The 23,619-nt window shown below is 38.4% G+C and overlaps 1 protein-coding gene across 1 annotated transcript in view; it reads right to left on the reverse strand.

Moving 5' to 3' along the window:
- The window catches only part of DYTN (dystrotelin), a 73,991-nt gene that overhangs the window by 12,420 nt on the left and 37,952 nt on the right, over window positions 1–23,619 (reverse strand). Inside the window, 3 exon segments of the mRNA XM_042242713.1 lie at window positions 1,727–1,797; window positions 1,799–2,230; window positions 4,386–4,544. Of these exon segments, the coding sequence (XP_042098647.1) occupies window positions 1,727–1,797; window positions 1,799–2,230; window positions 4,386–4,544 (662 nt within the window).

Raw genomic sequence — 23,619 nt, forward strand, 5'->3', positions numbered from 1 at the left:
TTAGAATACTCATCATGACCCCAGTGATGTTTAGATGGAAATAAGTGGGTGGAAACTCGTGTTGGCCTAAGAATCAGGCACAAGGAGTTCTCATCTAGTCTTTGTCTCAGGCAGTCTGAGCATTCTTCTGGCATTTTTGTGATTTTACTTTCTCTAATACCTGATTATAACTCCAGCTCTCTTCACAGTAGATTTTTAGAATTGGCCAGTAATTACTTCATTGACTTGGCTCTACCAAGTTCAGTGTATAACTGACATTATCATGTTCCCATCTTACAGCTCACCAATTGCTATCGGGTTTCCCTTCCTAAATTCTTACACTGAAGTCCTGCTTCCACTATCTCCAAGTATGAGTATATTTCTATTTAGAGTCTTTAAAGAGTTAGTTAAATTAAATGAAGTTTATGTGGCTGGATCCTAACCCAGTATGAGCAGTGGACTTATACAAAAGAAGAAATTTGGATAGAGACATTTTGTTGTTTTGTCGCTAAGCTGTGTTTGACTCTTTTTGGGATCCCATGGACTGGGACTATAGCTCACCAGGCTCCTCTGTTCATGGAATTTTCCAGGCAAGAACAGTGGAGCAGGTTGCCATTCCGTTTTCCAAGGATATTCCTGACTCAGAGATCAAACCCATGTCTCCTGCATTGGCAGCAGTTTCCTTACTACTGAGCCACCTGGGAAGCCCATTATAGAGAATGCATGGAGGAAAATGGTGTGAAAACACAAGGGGAAGACAGTCATTGACAAGCCCAGGAGAGAGGCCTTAGAAGACAACAATGCTGCTAATATCTTGATCTCCAGCTTCTAGCATCCAGAAGTGTGAGGGAAAAAATTTAATTGTTTAATCCACCCGATCTGTGATTCTTCATTATGGCAGTTCTAGTAAGCTAATACATCAACTCAGAAATATTTGGGGAAGGTCTTCTCTGATGCAAAAAATATGAGAATATTAACCTTTGTTTTATTGCTCGTCTCTAGATGACTCATTCCAACATAAAAGATCTTAAAAAGAAAGGGATGGAAATACAGATATAGATATATTAAGAAGACAAAGTCTTCTATAAATAAGACAATGTCACTGCAAAACAGAAGAAATAGCTATCATAAAGAAGTATTAATAAAAAGAACACTTGGATTTAGCAACAAGCACAGCTTATAAGGGTGATGATGATGGTGTTACTTGTAGAAACATTCATCAATTATCATCCAGAGAAAGACTATCATTCTTATTCTCATTTTAAAAGGGTCACATCAGGCTGCCCAGTTATATATGTTTTAGTACTATTGATAATGACAATTGCCACAACAAAATAATAGCCATTTATTGAATTCTTGGTATGTGCCAGGTGCTATAATAAAATCTCATATGGCTTATCACCTCTAAGGCTCACAATGACACTATCAATTTGGCAATACTAGAAATCAAGTTCAAAGACGTTGTGCGTGTGTTCTCAGTTGCTCAGTCGTATCCAGCTGTTTGCAACCCCATGGACTGGAGCCCATCAGGCTTCTCCACCTGTGGAATTCTCCAGGCAAGCATACAGGAGTGGGTTGCCATTTCTTACTCCATCAAAGAGGCTATTAATGTCCAAAAGACTCACAATTCGGTTACTCACTAGACAAGTTACAGCTGTTGGGCTAATATTATGGACTGAAGTGTTTTAAAAGGCAGCTTGACCCCCTGGCCATCACTATCTCTCTCTAGTGATTGTGAGAATCTTACCAGAAGGCACTTCTGGAGTGAAGGCATCTGTGAGTTTTGACAGCAGTTCTTGCAGCTCTCCCTCTAGCTCCCTTCCCCTCCTGGATGTTCATTGCCCTTTTCCTTTCCACTGGCGCCAGAGCAAGACTGGTCATTTCAACAAGAGGAATTTTGGGGATGTCCTGCAGCCGTCCTTAACTGGGCAGGGCGCTAGAGGTCTCCTTTGAGGTCTTCTGTGCTCGGCTTTGTGCTCTGGGGCTTTGCACTGGCCTCGGCTTTGAGGTGGCCTCTGATAATTCCGAGTTTGGTAGAGCATGTTTTGCGCTTGCTGGACCTCGGTGGCTTCCATTAATCACAGTGGACCTAGGAAGTGTTTCCTGCTGTGAACCGTCCTCAGTGGAACCCTTGATCTGGGGAGAATCTCCTCCCCTTTTCTGAAATCTTTCTTCACCCTTTCGATGGTCACCCTTGGCAATCACATTTTGCCAGGAAAAAGATGAAGGATGGAGGGGCTGCAACATTGCCCGGGTAAAGAACATTTTATTTATGAAGAAATTAACATTTTTCTTACTTTTTCATTATGTGTTAAATTTCAAAATTTCAATAGGAAATTTTAATGCAATATTTTCTTTTTTGTCTCTACATTATTAGCGATTTTATTTTATGCTACTAATTCAATGTCACCCGAAAACTGTCTACAAAAGTTAGAACAGTTTAGATTCTAGAAAGATCACAGGGAATAATCATAAGGAATTTTGGAAAACTCTAGGTTCTGAAAGTTCAAGTTCTAAAATATCAAAGGAATATCTGAAAATGTCATGATATATTAGATTGATAGATAAAAATATTACAATAAAAAGTTCATAATGATCTACTTAGATAGGTTTCAAAATAAGCCGTAGGTATAAAATCTAGGGAAAGTGCAGCCTATAAAGCGCAGGTCTCTAAGTGTGGTCCACAGACTCCTGGAGGTCCCCGAGACTCTTTCTATAGCATAGGGAACTATATTCAATATCTTGTAATAACCTTTATGGAAAAGAATCTGAAAAGGAATATATGTATTTATGTATAACTGAATCACTTTGTTGTATACTTGAAATGAACACAACATTGTATATAACTATACTCCAACAAAAAAGAAAAAAAGAATATCCTTGAACGTGTAGCAAAAATTCTTGTTTTTCTCAGTAACATGTCTCCTTAATATTGTATGTGATGAAATGTGATGTATGCATAAAACATTTCTGATGTTTACTGAAATATAAAAATTGTCTCTTATGCAAAAGAATTAGGCTTTGGTATTTGGCAAACATCCTTTTCAAAAATGAATTAAGTGGGACTATTACAGTAAGGAAAACAATGCTCTCTGAGGACAGTTTTAAGAGCTGAGCTTTTAAGCAAACATTAGAATTTTGGAAAACTTTCATTCACTAACATGAGCTTGTCTCCATTCCAATCCCTAACGACTTTTCTGACAAGATTCATGGTAATATTAATGAATATGATTTTTAAAATCTTTCATAATGAAATGGATGAGCATTAGGAAGTTCAGCATAGCTTGGTAAGTTTCCAACTGACCAATGTATGATGGTACAAAATCATGGCTAGATAGAAGATTCATTCAAAAAGCACAACAGAATATTGCGTCTTAATGAAACAGAGTGTAAAAGACATGTGGTTTAAGATTCAATATTGCAACCATTCTCTTATGAAACAATCATTTATTATGTTTTGATCTGGCATCAAGGAAGATCTCCAATTATCTTAAAAGGCTACTAAAATGCTTCTTTCTTTTTCATCTGCAAATCTGTGGGAGGCCAGATTTCTTCACATACTTCAGCCAAAACATCTTGCAACAGACTGAATGCTGAAGCAGGAAAAATTCAGCTGTCTTTGTGAAGCCAGACATTAAATAGATTTGTAAAAAAACATAAAACAATGCCAGTCTCCTAATTAAATACATATTTAAGAATATATGGGCTTCCCTGGTGGCTCAGATGGTAAAGAATCCACCTGCAATGCAGGAGACCTGGGTTCAATTCCTGGGTTGGGAAGATCCCCTGGAGGAGGGCATGGCTACCCACTCCAGTATTCTTGCCTGGAGAATTCCATGGACAGGGGAGCCTGGTGGACTATAGTCCATGGGGCTGCAAAGAGTCAGACACGACTGAGCAACTAACACACACACAAACACAAGAATATATAATTACTGTTTAAAACATTACATTATATAATAGGCTTATTATTTTCATTTTCAAATTGGTTAAACTTATTTTAAAACCATTTTACTTATCAGTCTTAATTCTGATTAGGGTAGATAGCAATAGATATAACCCACAAAAGCTCTCTAGGACCCTCAAAAAATTGTAAAAATCTAAAAGGGGTGCTGAGACTAAAGGTTTAAGAATCAATGCTATAAAGTACCTCTCTGCCCCAAGTCTACTGTTAGTAAATGGTACCCATGCTGTTCTCTCCCAATGGCACCACCTTCAGAAAAGTGGAAGATATCATCTGACTGATGAAAGGGGGAGTTGATTAGGGTATGGAGAAAAGTGGGAAAGGGAGGAGGCTGATCAGAGTGAGGTGCAAGAGCCTCAGGCTGCAGCCCACCCTCAGCCCAAGGATTCTAGGTCAGACCTCCAGACGATCCAGATGGCTAGTGTCTCCCACATTCTCTACCTGTAGATCCTGTCCCATTAGCTGCCGCTTGGTCCACAGACTGTCCCTATTGATTATGAGTTCGTAAATCTTTGTATCATACCTGCAACTTTTTTCTTCCTGGCAGGCGTATATGGCTTGCAACTTGTCTTTGGGTCAGTTTAACTGCTTTTTAAGGAGCCTGCAAAAAGGACAGGTCTGAGTGACTTGGAAGGGCAAGACCAGTATAGCAAGATGCAATAGCCCTAGGGAAATGTACTCCAGGTCCTCTCTTTGGGAGAAGGAGCTGGAGAAGCCTGGACTTGACTAAATAACACCTAACATTCATTAGTCCTGCTTTAACCTGTTCACCCTGTACAGCTGTTTCTCATGTCTACTATACACACAATTCTCCCAAGAATTTCAGTGTTTTTAGAGGTGTTTTCAGAAACTCATCATGCTTGTTATGGACTACCTTGACAGCATACCTTCAGCAGCTCCTTAAATGTGAATACTGACTTTATTCATCACCCTTCTGTCCATAAATACTCCATTTAGAATGACGGCATGCATGTCATGGCTAAATACCTAACATCTGACTAAGACCACAAGGGAGGGAACAATCATGCAGTTTGTGAATTCTGGGTCTGTCTTGGCTTCTCATCCTAAGTCTAGCCTAGTTGTTCATTGGTTTCAGAATGAATCAAGTAGTCAGAGTAATTCTTCCATAACATGAGGGAGGTCATGTTACTCCCCTGCTCAAAGTCTTCCAGTGTTTCCCCCTCTTTATTTAGAATAAACCGAAGTCCTTACAGAGGCAGACGAAACTTGATAAGATGGCCAGGATTTCCCTTCCCTCCTGACCTCATCTCTAATTTCTCCTGCTCACTGACTGTCCTTCAGTCACACAGAGCTCTTGGCAACTGCTTGACCTCCCCTCAGAGTTGGCTCTTTTGGGCCCCTCTGTCTGGAATCCTCCTTCCCCTAGGTTTTTGCTCATCTCATCATCTTTAAGCCTCCACTCACCATCATACCCTCAGTGAGTCTCTCCCTCACTGCTCTACTTGAAACTGCAAACCAGAACCCCCAACTTCACCTCCATCATCTCCCATCTCCTTCCCCAGTCCTTCCCATCTCCTTGTGTCCGTGGATTTTTGCCACATCTAATTGCTACAGAATATGACACAATCCTAGATTTTGACTCAGTCTGGAGCCTTCAGACTTCTGGATAGTCACTTTTATGACACACTACCTGCTTTACTTGTTACTTCACTCGTATTTTACTTATTCTGTTACTTAATAATTACTTATTGTGTCTTTATTCTGGCAACTTTTTTTTCTATTTTATTTCTTGTCATATACCCAAACCCAGGCCTAAAACAGTTCCTATTACAAGGTATGTATACAACTAAAATTGGCTTTTTAAAGTACTGTCTTATTCTTTGACCAGTACTGTTCTATTTGTGGAATTTGTGGAAATTGGCTCCCTGGTAGGAAACAAAACAAACATTTTCAATGTTAGAGCCTTTGACATTTTTAATTGCCACAGATATTGGAGAGGTCTTGGAATTTAGCTGGGGTTCATATCCAAAGCAGGCATCTCTAAAAGATGGCTCTCAAACTTCCAGATAGCCACACAGATGGGACAAGAGTCTGACTTTAAAATTTTTGATGGTAATTAGAATTTCAAGTACATCTTTATGATGGACTTTTCAGAAAAGAGTCAGCTGAGAGATTTTATATAGCAGACAGCAAAGAAACATTCTCCAAAAGCTTCTCTAGACAGTATTTTCCATATGTAGAGTGTTGTGCTTGTTATGACCAGTAATGACATCCGTTTTTTCCTGTATTGCCCATCACTGCCATCCCCTTCCTCCTTTCTGACCCATCCACCATGTTTGAACAGCTCATAGACACACATTCTCATCTTTGACAATCCAGGTGAAAGCAGGGAAAGCCTGCATTTCTTTTCTGACTCTGTTTTTTGTTTTTTGGTTTTTTTTTTAAATTGGGCTTCCCTGGTGGCTCAGTGGGTAAAGCATCTGCCTCCAATGTGGGAGACCCGGGTTCGATCCCTGGGTTGGGAAGATCCCCTGGAGAAAGAAATGGCAACCCACTCCAGTACTCTTGCCTGGAAAATCCCATGGACTGAGAAGCCTAGCAGGCTACAGTCCATGGGGTCACAAAGAGTCGGACACAACTGAACGACTTCACTTCAATGGAGAAATTATCATAGTTTCTGGTGAACATAATTTACCTAGTGCCCATATTTCTGGGCAAATATTCACTGCTAACATGGTTCAGATTATTTGAGAAAGAATTCCTTTCAAACGATCTGAAATCAGTCTTTATAAATTAGATCTTTATATGTAGTTCTGCTTTCTGAAGTTAAGGAGCTTGAATCTCCCGTGTAGGAGGCCTTCGAACAGAACACAAATATTCACAAGGTACATGAATCATGTACAGAGTAGTGATAGTTACTTTCCTTGATCAGCACCTAGTAGAGAGTAACAAATAGATAGCTAGTAATTGAATAATACTCTTTCTTGTAATGTAGCCTGAGACTACATTGCTTTTTAAATAATCAGTGCACAATATGGGCTGTTATTAAACTTACAGTTGACTCTATTATCTCAGGCCTTTCCATACTATTTACTGTGAACCTGGGCCTCTAATTATAGGATTTACATTTAATCTTTTAAAATTTAGTCTTTATTAATTGCCCCATTATTCCAGACTGCAGCATCTTAGAGATTTAAGACTCTATTTTGACTTATTATTTATGCCTTTTCTATCAAGTCACATACATTTGCGAAGTATGCTCTCTACTATTTTATCCAAACCTTTGATGAACACAATGGTGTACACAGGAACAAAGATAAAGCCTTCACATAGATTTTACTCATTAGTTAAGTTCACACTGGTATTCTTTGTGTTGATAAACACTTTACTAGGAGACCAAAGGTGTATTTAGTGGGCATGAAGTATATAAAGTGGAATCATTTAGCTTAAAACAATAGCTTGAGATACTCTTACTGTGTTTCAAAGGACAAATCATTCCTTGCATTTCTGTATCCTGTTGTCATTCTTTAAGACAGAATTCTTGGTTCAGTTATTTTAAGAATTAAATTTCAAAGTTACCTTTTTAGTTCTACATTTTGTGTTTCAAAAACGCCTTTTTATTTCTATACTATTTTCCTTAAGTTTATGTCTAATTTACTTTCTGTATCTTCCAGATGTTAAAGCTGGATTTAGAAAAGGCAGAGGAACCAGAGATCAAATTGCCAACATCCGCTGGATCATGGAAAAAGCCAGAAAGTTCCAGAAAAACATCTACTTCTGCTTTATTGACTATGCCAAAACCTTTGACTGTGTGGATCAAAACAAACTGTGGAAAATTCTTCAAGAAATGGGAATACCAGACCACCTGACCTGCCTCCTGAAAAATCTGTATGCAGGTCAAGAAGCAACAGTTAGAACTGGACATGGAACAACTGATTGGTTCCAAATTGGGCAAGGAGTATGTCAAGACTGCATATTGTCACCCTGCTTATTTAACTTTTATACAGAGTACATCATGAGAAATGCCAGGCTGGATAAAGCACAAGCTGGAATCAAGATTGCCGGGAGAAATATCAATAATGTCAGATATGCAGATGATGTCACCCTTATGACAGAAAGTGAAGAACTAAAGAGCTTCTTGATGAAAGTGAAAGAGGAGAGTGAAAAAGGTAGTTTAAAACTCAACATTCAGAAAACGAAGATCATGGCATCTGGTCCCATCACTTCATGGCAAGTAGATGGGGAAGCAATGGAACCAGTGAGAGACTTTATTTTCTTGGGCTCCCAAATCACTGCAGATGGTGACTGCAGCCATGAAATTGAAAGACACTTGCTCCTTGGAAGAAAAGCTATAACCCACCTAGATAGCATATTAAAAAGCAGAGACATTCCTTTGCCAACAAAGGTCCACCTAGTCAAAACTATGGTTTTTCCAGCAGTCATGTATGGATGTGAGAGTTGAACTGTAAAGAAAGCTGAGCACTGAAGAATTGATGCTTTTGAGCTGCAATGTTGGAGAAGACTCTTGAGAGTCCATTGGATTGCAAGGAGATCCAACCAGTCCATCCTAAAGGAAATCAGTCCTCAGTGTTCATTGGAAGGACTGATGCTGAAACTGAAATTCCAATATTTTGGCCACCTGATGAGAAGAACTGACTCATTTGAAAAGACCCTGATGCTGAGAAAAATTAGAGGCGGGAGAAGGGGACAACAGAGGATGAGATGGCATCACTGACTCGATGGACATGAGTTTGAGCAAGCTCTAGGAGTTGGTGACGGACAGGGAGGTCTGGCATGCTGCAGTCCATGGGGTCACAAAGAGTCAGACATGATTGAGCGACTGAACTGAACTGAACTGACATCACGAAAAAGATAAAAAAGATCAACTTTGTTTTTAACATTAAATTATTTTTAAAAGTGTGGTTAAGCTTCTTTTAATGAATTATTATAGAATTTTTACATGCTCCTTATCTATCATATTTTTATATTATGAAGCACATCTCATTGTGTATATATGGGTATATATATGATGAAGCTATATTAAATGCTCAATGGATTTATTGACAGCATTTTACTTTAATACATATTTATTAGCATATATTTATACATCAGTTTACTGAGCATCTACTAGATACTAAGTATTGTGCCTGCAAACAGAGATCTTCCCTCAGGGGCCCTTCCTATTGAGGGCCAGGAATTCTGTCTTCTAAAGGAATGACAACAGGATACAGGGACTCCAAGAATGATCTGCCTTTGAGACGCACTAAGATGGTAAACAGTTTCCAACCAACCTAATAAATCTTCGAGAAAGATGCTGCTAGAGAAGGGATACTGATTTCTATAGAAGCAGGTAAGACACACAAGAGACACACAGAATACCTCTCTGAAAATGCCTAAGCAAATTTCAAGGAATAAAATAAATTAAAACCTAAAACTTAATCCAACTATCCGAATGGTTTTTGTTCTGCTTAACCACTCAAATCTCCCCGTTACTTTCATATGGAATCACAGGATTTCTCCATTTAAGGACTGTTTCCAGATTAGAAACAATGCACTAAAAACTTTGCAAAATTTTTTTTCTATAAAAGCAAAGTGTAATGCTACTGATGTGTCTCTGCTGTTAGTATTTGTCCACATACATATGGTTCCTACCTTCTGTCTCTATGGAGAGCATTAATGGATTCGTGGGTACTCCACAGTTCATTCCTAATGCTGAGTATGGTCTAGAGAAGCAAGAAATAGAGAAAATAAGTCTTTGATTTGAATTTAATCGATATTCCTAAAAATTCATAATAACATGATAATGATATTTCAATATTTTTCTTTTGCAAAAAGTGGCGAGTGTCTGTATGCTCAAAGCGCAACCACATTATCTCAGTTTTACATGAGGCACTTTTCTTTAAAGATATACAAACATGAGTAAAATTTTTAGGTTTTAAAAATAAGTCACAATAGTCTTTTGCCTGAGTTTTGTTGCTGCCCAGAATATCTTCCCCAAAGGCATCTGCAAAAAGCAGCTGGGTTATTTTATTTCTCTTGGCTCAAGAAATCTTTCACTTGTACCTCCTACTGAAAGTTTCTTATCTTTCCATTTCATGTGCACTGAGATTCATCATTTCTCTTTGCATTCACTGAGTCTCTTTGAGTTAATAATCATCAGCTCAGTTCTCATACAGAATTTTCTCACCAAACTTAGCTGCTTCCTGAACTGCACCCTAAGAGCAAGTCCTGACCTGACCCAGCCTGGCCCAGGCTCCTGGGGCATCATGTACCAGTCAACAGGTCTGGATGGGAGATTAGATTTCATTATTCTACATTGATAGGCAGCTTTACTCTGTGACCTTCTCTCCTCCCTATAAATAATCTGAAGAGGGACTGGGCACTTGGGGAATGTTCTTCCATAGAACAAGAGAAAGAGGGTGGGGCAGGGGAAAAAAGTGAGCTACAGACTTGAAGTCACATTCTCTGGTTGGGTACTGGCTATCTGTGGCCCTTCTGAGTGACTCGTGTCTATCTACCTTTTCATTCAAATATTCAAACAATTTCTACATGCCTAGCAAAGGTCACAGTGAATCAGTGAAATCTACATCATTAATATCAATGTTATCATATGATGCATACCGTTCTGCAACTGAGAAGCATTAAAGGTTAGCACATATTGGATGTATCGTGGTATATCCAGAGAACAGGTATCATGACTTATTTAGTCATTTGCAATAGAAGGATATTAGGCTGTTTCCAGCTTTTCAGAATTAATAAGCAGTGTTGCAGTGAATAAAGAGGTTCATATCTTCTTGTGCATATATGTGCAAGTTCCAGGCTTTAACTTTTTTTTACCCCAGATTCTAAGTTTAATAGATAATAGCCATTTGTCCCCTTTGGGCACACACACACACATATGAATATTTGAATAGTTGTATGTGTAGTATAAAGTCTGAAAGATATACCCCAAATTGATAACCTCTAGAAAACTAGGGACCAGATTTGGGCAGGGAATTATGGCTGAAAAGGACTTTACCCTTATCTGTAATATTTTAACTGTTTTAAAATATAAGGCAAACAGATTCAAGTCTTATTTGTATAATTTTAAATGTTTTCAGGGCAGGAATAGAGGTGCAGATGTAGAGAACGGGATGTGTGGACACAGTGGGTTAGTGGGCAAGATGAACTGGGAGAGTAAGATTGATACATATACACTGAAAAGTGAAAGTGTTAGTGTTCGGTCACGTCAGACTCTCTGAGACCCTGTGGACTGTAGTCCACCAGGCTTCTCTGTCCATGGAATTCTCCAGACAAAAATACTGGAGTGGGTTGCCATTCCCTTCTCCAGATATATACACTACCATGTATAAAAGAGATAGCTAGTGAGAAGCTTCTGTATAGCACAGAGAGCTCAGCTCAATGCTCTGAGATGACCTGGAGGGGTAAGATGGGGGCAGGGGTGGGAGGGAGGCTTTAGAGGGAGGAGATTTATGTATACATATAACTGATTTACTCCATTGTACAGCAGAAACTAACAAAACATTGTAAAGCAATTATGCTCCAATTAAAAAAAGATAAAAGTTTATAAAGTGAAACATACTGCTTTGTGAAAATGACTTTTCTTCCTCTTTTATTCAAAGCAGAAAGTGGAGCTCTCTGCAGGCACTCCAGCCAGCCTTGGGTGTGCAGTGAGGTAGTCTGAGGGGCTCAGCTGCCTGAGCTGCTGATGAAAACACACACAGACCTGAAAGACCATCACCCAGAGGCAGCTGCACAGCCCATTCCTGGGTGGTCACAAGGCTTACTCTCCACTCTCACTTCTACTGCAATATGGGAACTCTAATTTCTCTTTGATTGAAAAACATCACAGATGATCATATTTTGAAGACCTTCCTTAGGGTCTGACTGTACTGATTACGATGATGAAAGGAACGCCTACAAGTGGAGTTACACATGGGAGGGCAAATCAACAATTGATTGAAAACATGATAAAGCAGTTGCAGAATGTACGCTTAAAAAACACAGGAAGCATTTCTAATCCCTTTGATGAAAAATATTTCACTGGGATTTTGCTTTTTTAAGTTTCCTCTCTCTTATGTTTCTTTTACTTTCCTTCTCAACTCTTCCCTTTGAAAATTCCTGAACATTTTATGTACAGATGAACTAATTTCCCCCCTTCCCCAACTTTTAAATTATAATACATAGAATCTTAGAATACTGAGTTGTCAAATTAAGGAATTGTGGGCAGAAGAAAGCTTTGTCTGTATGTAAGCTTTATTTTGAAGTTTTGGGAGGAGACTTATTATCTATGGACCCTGGAGTAATTTAAAGATATCAAAATTGAATAGGCAGAGTCCTCTCAAAGTTAAACTTTATCTACTAAGGCAGTGAACAAGACAGTTGTACATCAGAGGTAGCATGTGTTGGGGTTGGAACTACACACTATTTAGGGGGCAACAGGTAAGAGAAAATTCATGTTCCTCAGCTACATGTAAATGAGGATAGGTTTGTATCTCCTTAAGGATGTCACTATGCAGTCTTCTAAAGATGTTGCAAATGGTCAATACAAATTATACTGTAATTAATTGCATGTACCACTGTTGCCATTAATTCATAGTTCTTAATGGATAGAAAAGTTATGATGTACTTGATCCTGTGAACATCAGATTAACCTCATCTATTATCTTCAGGAAAAGCTATGCAATTAAGTGTATTAAATAGGCCAAAGACAGATATGCCGTTTTGTATTTTGAGAGTATTACAAGTTTTCCTAACATATTTAGTTTGATCCTTCTGATAGAAATGCCACTTTATTCTCTTGGGGTAAAAGCTGAGAATATTTGAGTTGAATTAAAAGAAATTTGAAGATTTAAAAAATGAATGAAATGATAAGTTTAAAATATCTTTCTTAATTAAAATTGAAAATGGTGAAGCAGATAATTTTTTCAAGAAAATTAAATTATCAGAGTTAACTGAAGAAAGTATGAAGAGATTATTAAGCTTGAAGAAACAGAAAAATTTATCTAAATATTATAAAGATTCCAAAGTCCTAGGGTTTTGTTGAACTGTGTCTGTTTAACTCTTGAACTGTGAACTGAAAATTTTATCAAATTATAAAGGTTCCATTGTCCTAAGCTTTTATTCTTGAACCTGGTCTAAATAAATAAATGGTCCTTATGTTAGATAAATTGTTAAGATGAATAATAACTAGTTGCTTACGTGTAGCTACCAAGTCTCAAATGCTCAAAACCAACAAAAATCATAGTGAGAGAGAAAGAGAGACTATTCTGATTCATAAATAATGCAATTCTAAATAAAAAATGAGCAAATAAAATCTAAAGTGTAGTTAGAGAATAATTCACTATAAACAAGTTTAGCTTTTAGTCCCCACAATCCCAGGAATATTTACTATCAGGGATGCTATTAGTGCAATGCTTCCAAGAAGAGAAAACATGGGATATAAAACAAATAAATTCAAAATCAATTCTGACTGCATACCCCGAAAAAGCTTCTTAAAAAAGAAAAAGAAAGTGACTTTCCCCATACCAGAAAGAATCTCAAACAGACAACTAACACCATAGTATTTAATGAAGAAATACTAGAAAAATGCCCCATTAAAGCTGACCCAATTTAAGATCATCTGATACAAGCCTCATCATCTCTTGCATTACTCAATTTTGTTGTAAAAGATCTAGAGCCTCTCAGGAATGAAGACATGAAAGAGAAATGAGAGGTTTAGATACTAGAAAGAAAGAGACTGAAACAAATCTTTTGATTGCCTACCTAGAAGCAAGAGGTTCAAGCTAAAGCAATATTTGAAATTACCAAAAGTTTAGAAAGGCTTTTCTTTACAAGATAACGATTCAGAAATCCATAACCATCATCAATCTAATTACAAAAAAAGGTAAAATTAGAAAAACCTTTATTCACAATAGCAACAAATATGTGATACCCAGGGTGTCCCCAGTGAGAAACACAGAATGATAAGAAGTAAGCTACATATAACCTTTTACTGAGGAGCTAGAAAAAGAGCTGAAAAAAGTAGAGACCTTAACACCACAAAGATGACAGATATTCCCAAAACAATATATAGGTTTAATGCAAATCTAAACGAAATGGTAACAGACTAATTTGGCAACCTACAAATGATTTTAAAGTTTTCCTAGAAGAATAATTGTAAATAACAGTCCTGATTCAATGGACATGAGTTTGAGCAGGCTCCGAGAGATGGTGAAGGACAGGGAAGCCTGGCGTGCTGCAGTCCACGGGGTTGGAAAGAGTCAGACACGACTGAGCGACTGAACAACAGCAACACTTTTAAAGTAAGAGCGATGCTATCAAGATGGTGGGAAAGGAAGCCCTGGATCTCCTTCCCACCAAGATACAATGATTGAACAACAATACAAGAACAATTCAGCTTCTGCCTGGAGAAGAAACGAAAGGTCTGGACTACAGTCCACTATTCTGATTTTTTCTATCTAACGCAGTGGCTTCTGTCTAACCTGTCTCATCACACTCTAGATGCTTTCAGTTCAGTCGTTCAGTCCTGTCTGACTCTTTGCAACCCCATGGACTGCAGCATGCCAGGCCTCCCTGTCCATCACCAACTCCCAGAGTTTACTCAAACACATGTCCACCGAATTAGTGATACCATCCAACCACCTCATCCTCTGTCATCCCCTTATCCTCCCATCTTCAATCTTTTCCAGCATCAGGGTCTTTTCCAGTGAGTCTGTTCTTCTCATCAGGTGGTCAAAGCACTGGAGTTTCAGCTTTAGCATCAGTCCTTCCAATGGGTATTCAGGACTGATTTCCTTTAGGATGGACTGGTTGGATCTCTTGCAGTCCAAGGACTCTCAATAGTCTTCTCCAACACCACAGTTCAAAAGCATCAGTTCTTCGGTGCTCAGCTTTCTTTTTTACAGTCCACCTCTCAGATCCATATATGACTACTGGAAAAACCATAGCTTTACTAAATGGACCTTTGTTGACAAAGTAATGTTTCTGCTTTTTAATAAGCTGTCTAGGTTGTTCATAATTTTCCTTCCAAGGAGTGAAAGTGAAAGTGAAGTGGCTCAGTCGTGTCCGATTCTTTGCGACCCCATGGATTGTGGCCCACCAGGCTCCTCTGTCCATGGGATTCTCTGGGCAAGAATACTGGAGTGGGTTGCCATTTCCTTCTCCAGAGGATCTTCCCAACCCAGGGATCGAACCCAGGTCTCCTGCATTGCAGGCAGATGCTTTAACCTCTGAGCCACCAGAGAAGCAGAGCGTCTTTAATTTCATGGCTGCAGTTACCATCTGCAGTGATTTTGGAGCCCCAAAAGATAAAGTCAGCCACTGTTTCCACTGTTTCCCCATCTATTTGCCATGAAGTGATGGGACCAGATGCCATGATCTTCATTTTCTGAATGTTGAGTTTTAAGCCACCTTTTTCACTCTCCTCTTTCACTTTCATCAAGGGGCTCTTGAGTTTGCCTTCACTTTCTGCCATAAGGGTGGTATCATCTGCACATCTGAGATTTTTGATGTTTCTCCCGGCAATCTTCAGTTCAGCTTGTGCTTCATCCAGTTCAGCATTTCTCTTAATGTACTCTGCATATAAGTTAAAAGAGCAGGGCGACAATATACAGCCTTGACTTACTCCTTTCCCAATTTGGAACCAGTCTGTTGTTCCATGTCCAGTTCTAACTGTTGCTTCTTAACCTGCATACAGATTTTTCAGGAGGCAGGTCAGGTGGTCTGGTATTCCCACCTCTTTCAGAATTTTCCACAGTTTGTTGTGATCCACACAGTCAAAGATTTTGGCATAGTCAATAAAGCAGAAGTAGATGTTTTTCTGGAACTCTCTTGCTTTTTCCATGATCCAGCGGATGTTGGCAATTTGATCTTTGGTTCCTCTGCCTTTTCTAAATCCATCTTGAACATCTGGAAGTTCATGGTTCACCTACTGTTGAAGCCTGGTTTGTAGAATTTTGAGCATTACTTTACTAGCATGTGAGATGAGTGCAATTGTGCAGTAGTTTGAGCATTCTTTGGCTTTGCCTTTCTTTGGGATTGGAATGAAAACTGATCTTTTCCAGTCCTGTGGCCACTGCTGAATTTTCCAAGTTTGCTGGCATATTGAGTGCAGCACTTTCATAGCATCATCTTTTAGGATTTGAAATAGCTCAACTGGAATGCCATCACCTCCACTAGCTTTGTTCATAGTGATGCTTCCTAAGACCCACTTGACTTTGCATGCTAGAATGTCTGGCTCGAGGTGAGTGATCACACCATTATAATTATCTGGGTTGTGAAGATCTTTTTTGTATAGTTCTTCTGTTTATTCTTGCTACCTCTTCTTAATATCTTCTCCTTCTGTTAGATCCATACCACTTCTGTCCTTTATTGTGCCCATCTTTGTATGAAATGTTCTCTTGGTATCTCTCATTTTCTTGAAGAGATCTCTAGTCTTTCCCATTCTATTGTTTTCATCTATTTCTTTGCATTGATCACTGAGGAAGGCTTTCTTATCTCTCCTTGCTATTCTTTGGAACTCTGCATTCAAATGGGTATATCTTTCCTTTTCTCCTTTGCCTCTCACTTCTCTTCTTTTCATAGCTGTTTGTAAGGCCTCCTCAGACAACCATTTTGCCTTTTTGCGTTTCTTTTTCTTGGGGATGGTCATGATCCCTGCCTCCTGTACAATGTCATGAACCTCCATCCATAGTTCTTCAGGCACTCTGTCTATCAGATCTAATCCCTTGAATCTATTTGTCACTTTCACTGTATAATCATCAGGGATTTGATTTAGGTCATACCTGAATGGTCTAGTGGTTTTCTCTACTTTCTTCAATTTAAGTCTGAATTTGGCAATAAGGTGCTCATGATCTAAGCCACAGTCAGCTCCCAGTCTTGTTTCTGATGACTGTATAGAGCTTCTCCATCTTTGGCTTCAAAGAATTATAATCAAAATTATTTCAGTATTGACCATCTGGTGATGTCCATGTGTAGAGTCTTCTCTTGTGTTGTTGAAAGACGGTGTTTGCTATGACCAGTGCATTCTCTTTGCAAAACTCTGTTAGCCTTTGCCCTGCTTCATTTTGTACTCCAAGGCCAAATTTGTCCATTACTCCAGGTATTTCTTGACTTCTAGTTTTTCATTCTAGATGCCTCAGGACCACTGAAAACAAAGACAGCAGTTTGAACTAACACAAAGGTCAAAAGAAAAATGTCAACAGACACACAGACATATAGATAGACAGACACACACACATGACCTATAGCTCACTAACAAAAACTACAAATAATGTAATTTTAAAAATGAACAGAATTTCTACGAATAGACAGTTTTCCAAAGAAGACATACAAATGGCCAACAGGAACATGAGAAGACACTCATCAGGAACTTGCAAATTAAAACCACAATGAGATATCACTTCATCCCTATTAGAACATCTACTATCAAAAACACAAGAAGTAACAAGTGTTGGTGAGGAAGTGGAGAAAAGGAAACCATTGTTCACTATTGATGGGAATGTAGATTGATGCAGCCACTATGGAAAACAGTTTGGAGATTTCTCAAAAAATCAGAGATAGAACTATCATATGATCCATAAAGTCCATTTCTGAATATTTATCCGAAGGAAACAAGAACAGTAACTCGAAAAGACATTCTCACACCCATGCTCACTGCAGCATTGTTTACAATAGCCAAGACATGGAAGCAACCTAAATGTCCACTGATGGATGAACAGATAAGGAAAATGTGATATATCTATATCTATCTGTGTATATATGAAATATATAAATGAACCATAAGAAGGAGGACATTTTGCCACTTGCAAAATTAATTAGCTCTGATACCGCATGGTGACTATAGTTAGTAATATAGTTAGTTGTATATTCAAAAGTTGCTAAGGGAGTTGATCTTAAATATTCTTATTGAAAGACAAACTGTTTGTAACTATGTGTGGTGGAGGACATTGACTAGACTAATGGTGAGCATTTCACAATTGTACATATGTTGAATTATTATGTTGTACATCTGCAACTAATGTAATGTTATTTATCAATTTTATCTCAATAGGAAAAACAAGCAAACAAAAATGGAAACTCTCAACTTTGGGTTACTTTGTGAATTATCCCATGTGAGTTAAATTGATGGTATGAAAGATCATAATGAATACATTTTGAATTGAAGAAAAAGAAAAACTTGTTCCATAATATGCTAATGGTATCATAAAGCTAGAATGATTAAAAAATATTCTTGTGTTAAAAATAAAATTAAAGGCAGCTGAGCCAAATAGATGGCAATAAAACACATTCTTTAAAATGGTGAAAATTATAATATATACTAAAGAAACCACTACATAGAATTTTAAAAAGGAAAAGATTCATTTGAAGTCAGAGAAAACTGGCTATTTAAATGCAAAGTAAGAGTAAGGAAATACCCTCACTTTTTAACATGTATCAAGATAACAGCCAGGTATATTTAAACTTTAAATGTTAAAAAACAATCAAATAGTGTTAAAACAAATACAACTAAAAAGTCATTTGATTTCTTAATGGTAAAAACTTTCCTAGTATAAAGCTGTGTAAAAAGTCAAGAATGTTAAGATTGAGAGCACTTTCATAAGAATTGAAAATGTCTATATAACAAGTCGCATATAGTCAAAGAAAAATAAAGTCAAAAAAATAGCTATAAAGAAAGGTTCTGCACTGTTAAATTTAACATTTAAAAAGTTAAAATCCATTAATAAATCAAGTTGATACATCAGTACAAATGAGCAGCAGACACCAACAGAAAGGAAATATAACTACCTTCTAAACTATGTGGGGAAAAGGAAGTTTCATTTCACCCTTAATCAGAGAAATGGAAATTATGGCAAATAAACTATATCGTCCTCATAAAATTAACAAAATTTAAAATGTTAATAGTCAATTGGAAAAGGCAATGGCACCCCACTCCAGTACTCTTGCCTGGAAAATCCCATGGATGGAGGAGCCTGGTAGGCTGCAGTCCATGGGGTTACTAAGAGTCGGACATGACTGAGAGACTTCCCTTTCACTTTTCACTTTCATGCATTGGAGAAGGAAATGGCAAGCCCCTCCAGCGTTCTTGCCTGGAGAATCCCAGGGACAAGGGAGCCTGGTGGGCTGCCATCTATGGGGTCGCACAGAGTTGGACACGACTGAAGCGACTTAGCAGCAGCAGCAGCAGCAAAGATTCAGAGAGTTGCTTGAACTCACTAGGCGTGTAATTTGGTATATCCTTTCTAAATAGCAATTTTGTATGAAGAATCTTTAAAATGTTCCCACTTCTGGGTTAGCTAAATACTTAATTTTTATATTTAAGTAAAAAATATACAACCATTAAGATGTTCTTGAAGAATTGTAACAGCAATGGGAAAACACCCACAATATAACTTACAGTTATAGAACTACATAATCAATACATTTTGCAGTATGATGTAAACTTTATTTGAAATATTTGCAGAGAAAATAACAAACCAAAAATATTAACGATAGTTAGAGATTGAGTGCAATTTAAATTTTGCTCTTTGATTGTCTCTGAATTTTCCAAACTTTACAATAAATATGTAGCACTTTACGACTGGAAATAAGCTATTTTAAGAAATATGTTCTGTATGGATGTGAGAGTTGGACTGTGAAGAAAGCTAAGCACCGAAGAATTGATGCTTTTGAACTGTGGTGTTGGAGAAGACTCTTGAGAGTCCCTTGGACTGCAAGGAGATCCAACCAGTCTATTCTAAAGGAGATCAGTCCTGGGGGTTCATTGGAAGGACTGATGCTAAAGCTGAAACTCCAATACTTTGGCCACCTGGTGTGAAGAGTTGACTCATTGGAAAAGACCCTGATGCTGAGAGGGACTGGGGGCAGGAGGAGAAGGGGATGACAGAGGATGAGATGGCTGGATGGCATCACTGACTTGATGGAGGTGCGTCTGAGCGAACTCTGGGAGTTGGTGTTGGACAGGGAGGCCTGGTGTGCTGCAATTCATGGGGTCACAAAGAGTCAGACACGACTGAGCGACTGAACTGAACTGAACTGAATGGTGGATTAGAAGAAGGAAAACCTACTGACCTAGTTCTTAGCTGTGTTGATAATTCTGAAGCTCAAATGACAATAAAAACAGCTTGTAATGAGCTTTGAAAAAGAAAGACGCACCTAGATTTTTCCTTGATCATATCAGCAGCTTGAAAACATTCCCCAAAATAAGGAATGGCCCGTGGCAGTTCACCGCACCAATGCCAGTCTGGATTAATTGTGCTTTGGTTGTTCTTTTCCTCTTTGGTCTCACCTGGTGATGTGGGTTGCTGCCATTGGTTTGCTGAGCTCGAGATGGTCGTTGAGGCATTTGTTTGAAGATCTCTGTGGTTGCTGTTTCTACCGGTTCAGTTGTACACTCATACATTGGTACTTCAGATCTATTACACTGAATGGAGAGCCTGTTAAAAGAGTAGAATTTTATGAGAGGTTGTAATAAATTTTAATGATCAGGTGTGACACTGAGAAGAATCTTGTTAGAAAGTGTTAAGTCAGTTATTCAATCTAATATATAAAAAAAATAACAAAGTAGTTCAGCTTTTTCTCTGTACTCTCTCTCTCTCTTAAAACTACTTAGTTGATATAGAGCTAATTAACCAACAAGAGGAACAAAACGTCCATTCCCTTCCCTCCTGATGATCTAGAATTGAGAATGTAAAGAAGTTCAGGGATGACTACAGAAAATCTCCCAGGTCATCCTGTCCAGGTCAGATACTAGGGGTAAGTGCAGATAAAAGAGCATAGAGTAGACTAGTTAAAGGTCAGGCATATTTCATTGTATACAACTGCATTTAATTTTTTCCCTTATTCAAAAACTATTTAAAGCATCTTACCATCTTGAGTTATTCCCTGCTCACAGAGAATTTACATCTAATGAACAGACAAATACAATCATTTCTGACATATTGCACTTATTTTTACAGAATGCAATGAGAGTATAAGAAAATAAGTGATTACTCTGTGGTACACTTCACTTATGTGTTTAAGGGGCCAGCATTTTCTGGTGAACAGAATATAACACATTGACATTTTAAGAACCCTTAGCTCTGCATATTGCTGTTCAGTTGCTGTGTCATGTCTGACTCTGAAACCCCATGGACTGCAACACGCCAGGCTTCCCTGTCCTTCACCAGCTCCCAGAGCTTGCTCAAATTCATGTCCATTGAGTCAGTGATGCCATCCAACCATCTTGCCCTCTATCATCCCCTTTCTCCTCCTTCCTCCAATCTTTCCCAGCATCAGGGTCTTTTCTAATGAACCAGCCCTTTGCATAAGGTGGCCAAAGTATTGCAACTTCAGCTTCAGCAGCAATCCTTCCAATGAACACCCAGGACTGATCTCCTTTAGAATGGACTGGTTGGATCTCCTTGCAGTCCAAGGGACCCTCAAGAGTCTTCTCCAACACCACAGCTCAAAAGCATCAATTCCTTGGCATTCAACTTTCTTCACGGTCCAACTCTCACATCCCTACATGACTACTGGAAAAACCATAGCTTTGACTAGATGGACCTTTTTTTAGCAAAGTAATGTCTCTGCTTTTAATATTCTGTCTAGGTTTGTCATAGTTTTTTTTTTTTTTTCCAAGAAGCAAGTGTCTTTTAACTTCATAGCTGCAGTCACCATCTGCAGTGATTTTGGAGCCCAAGGAAATAAAATCTGTCACTGGTTCCATTGCTTCCCCATCTATTTGCCATGAAGTGATGAGACTGGATGCTATGATCTTGATTTTTTGAATGCTGAGTTTTAAGCCAGCTTTTTCACTCTGCTTTTTCACATTTATCAAGAGGGTCTTCAGTTCTTCTTCACCTTCTGCCATAAGGATGATTTCATCTTCATATCTGAGGTTATTGATATTTCTTCGGGCAATCTTGATTCCAGCTTGTGCTTCATCAATCCGGCATTTCTCATGATGTACTCTGCATATAAGTTAAATAAGCAGGGTGACAATATACAGCCTTGATGTATACAGCTGTATACAAGTCCTAACTGTTGGTTTCTTGATCTGCATACAGGTTTCTCAGGAGGCAGGTAAGGTGGTCTGGTATCCTTATCTCTTTAAGAGTTTTCCCCAGTTTTTTTGTGATCCACATAGTCAACGTCTTTAGCATAGTCAATGAAGCAGAAGTAGATGTTTTTCTGGAATTCTCTTCCTTTTTCTATAATTCAATGGATGTTGGCAAGTCTTAGCTTTGCATAGGGCTTGCAATTCCCTTTCTTTGTCTTATCTCTACAAACACTATTCTGGGAGGAGGAAGAACAAGTTATCTCTATCTTCAGGTGAAAAAAACAAAGTCCCCAAGGCCACTCATGGAGCTGGCTAAGAACAAGATTTCTTTGTCTTTCTGTCCCAGGTTTAAATGTCACTAACATCTTCTAACAGTGGATAATTAATTACTCCTTGTAACACTTCATACTCCATTCTAAGAGACCCATGTTATCAATCCAACCAACCATCAGCTCCTGTATCATGCATCCACCCATTTTGTTATTCAGTCCATCAGTTATTCAGCAAACATTTATTGAGCATTTATCATATTGAGATGCTGTTGTAAATTCTGGAAATACAACTGGGAACAATAAAAATTCCCTCCCCCAATAGAGTTTCCATTAAAGCAAAAAAAGAAAAAAGTGAAATACATAGAATGTCAGATGCTGATAAAATACTTTTGAGGAGAAATAAAACAAGGGAGGAGGTTTGGGAGTGCCAGAGTGGGAACAGGGGCTAAAATGGTAAATAGGTAGTCAGGCAGGGCCTTAAGGATGAGATGACATCTGAATAGACCTTTTGTGAGTATTTAAGAGGTAAGGAGTCCAGCCATGCAGAGAGGTGGTCTAAAGATACCAATTCTTTAAAGTAAAGGTTTTAAGTATTGAGATTGAGGGATGCATCTTAGTCCTATGGTGAGGAGGGAGGGACAGAACTGGAGAATAGAGGTGTAGAGGGAAAAATGGCACTGGAGAGGTTCCCAGGGTGACTCAAATATGCAGGGGTTTTCTAAGTCATCTTGAAATGTTCAGTCTTTAGCTTAGAAACAGTGGGAAGCTACTGGAGGGGCTTAAGGCCTACATTAAGTTTGGGGGAAATAAGTGCATGAGAAATACCATCTTATTTTGTGTGTGTGTTTTTTTTTAAAGATCAGCCAGGCTTCTGTGGCCAAAAGAAATGCAAATAAGAGCATAGATCTTGGTGTTCTAACTATGAGAATGGAGGGATTTGGAGAAGATTTCAAATATGCAAAAAATCCAGCTGACTAGTTGTCAGAGTTTAGTGTTACTCTACTAGGGAAAGGTGAAATAAATGGCTTGAAGATGGCAGATGAATTGGTACCTGAAATCTTTGCTTTTATTTTTAAATTTAAATTATTTGTGCTATATTAAAGATATACATCAAGATGATATCCAGCACTTCCCTGATGGCACAGTGGATAAGAATCTGCCTGCCAATACAGGGGACATGGCTTTGATCCCTTGCCCGGGAAGATTCCACATGCTACTGAGCAGCTAAATCCCTGTGCCACAACTTCTAAGCCGGAGCTCTAGAGCCTGTGTTCCACAGCAAGAGAAGCCACCACAATGAGAACCCCTCACACCACAACAAAGAGTAGCCCCCACTCACCGCAACTAGAGAAAGCCTGCGCAAAAGCAACAAAGACCAAGTGCAGCAAAAAAATAAAAAATAA

Source organism: Ovis aries, chromosome 2 (genome assembly GCF_016772045.2).
Source record: "Ovis aries strain OAR_USU_Benz2616 breed Rambouillet chromosome 2, ARS-UI_Ramb_v3.0, whole genome shotgun sequence".
Classification (NCBI taxonomy): domain Eukaryota; kingdom Metazoa; phylum Chordata; class Mammalia; order Artiodactyla; family Bovidae; genus Ovis; species Ovis aries.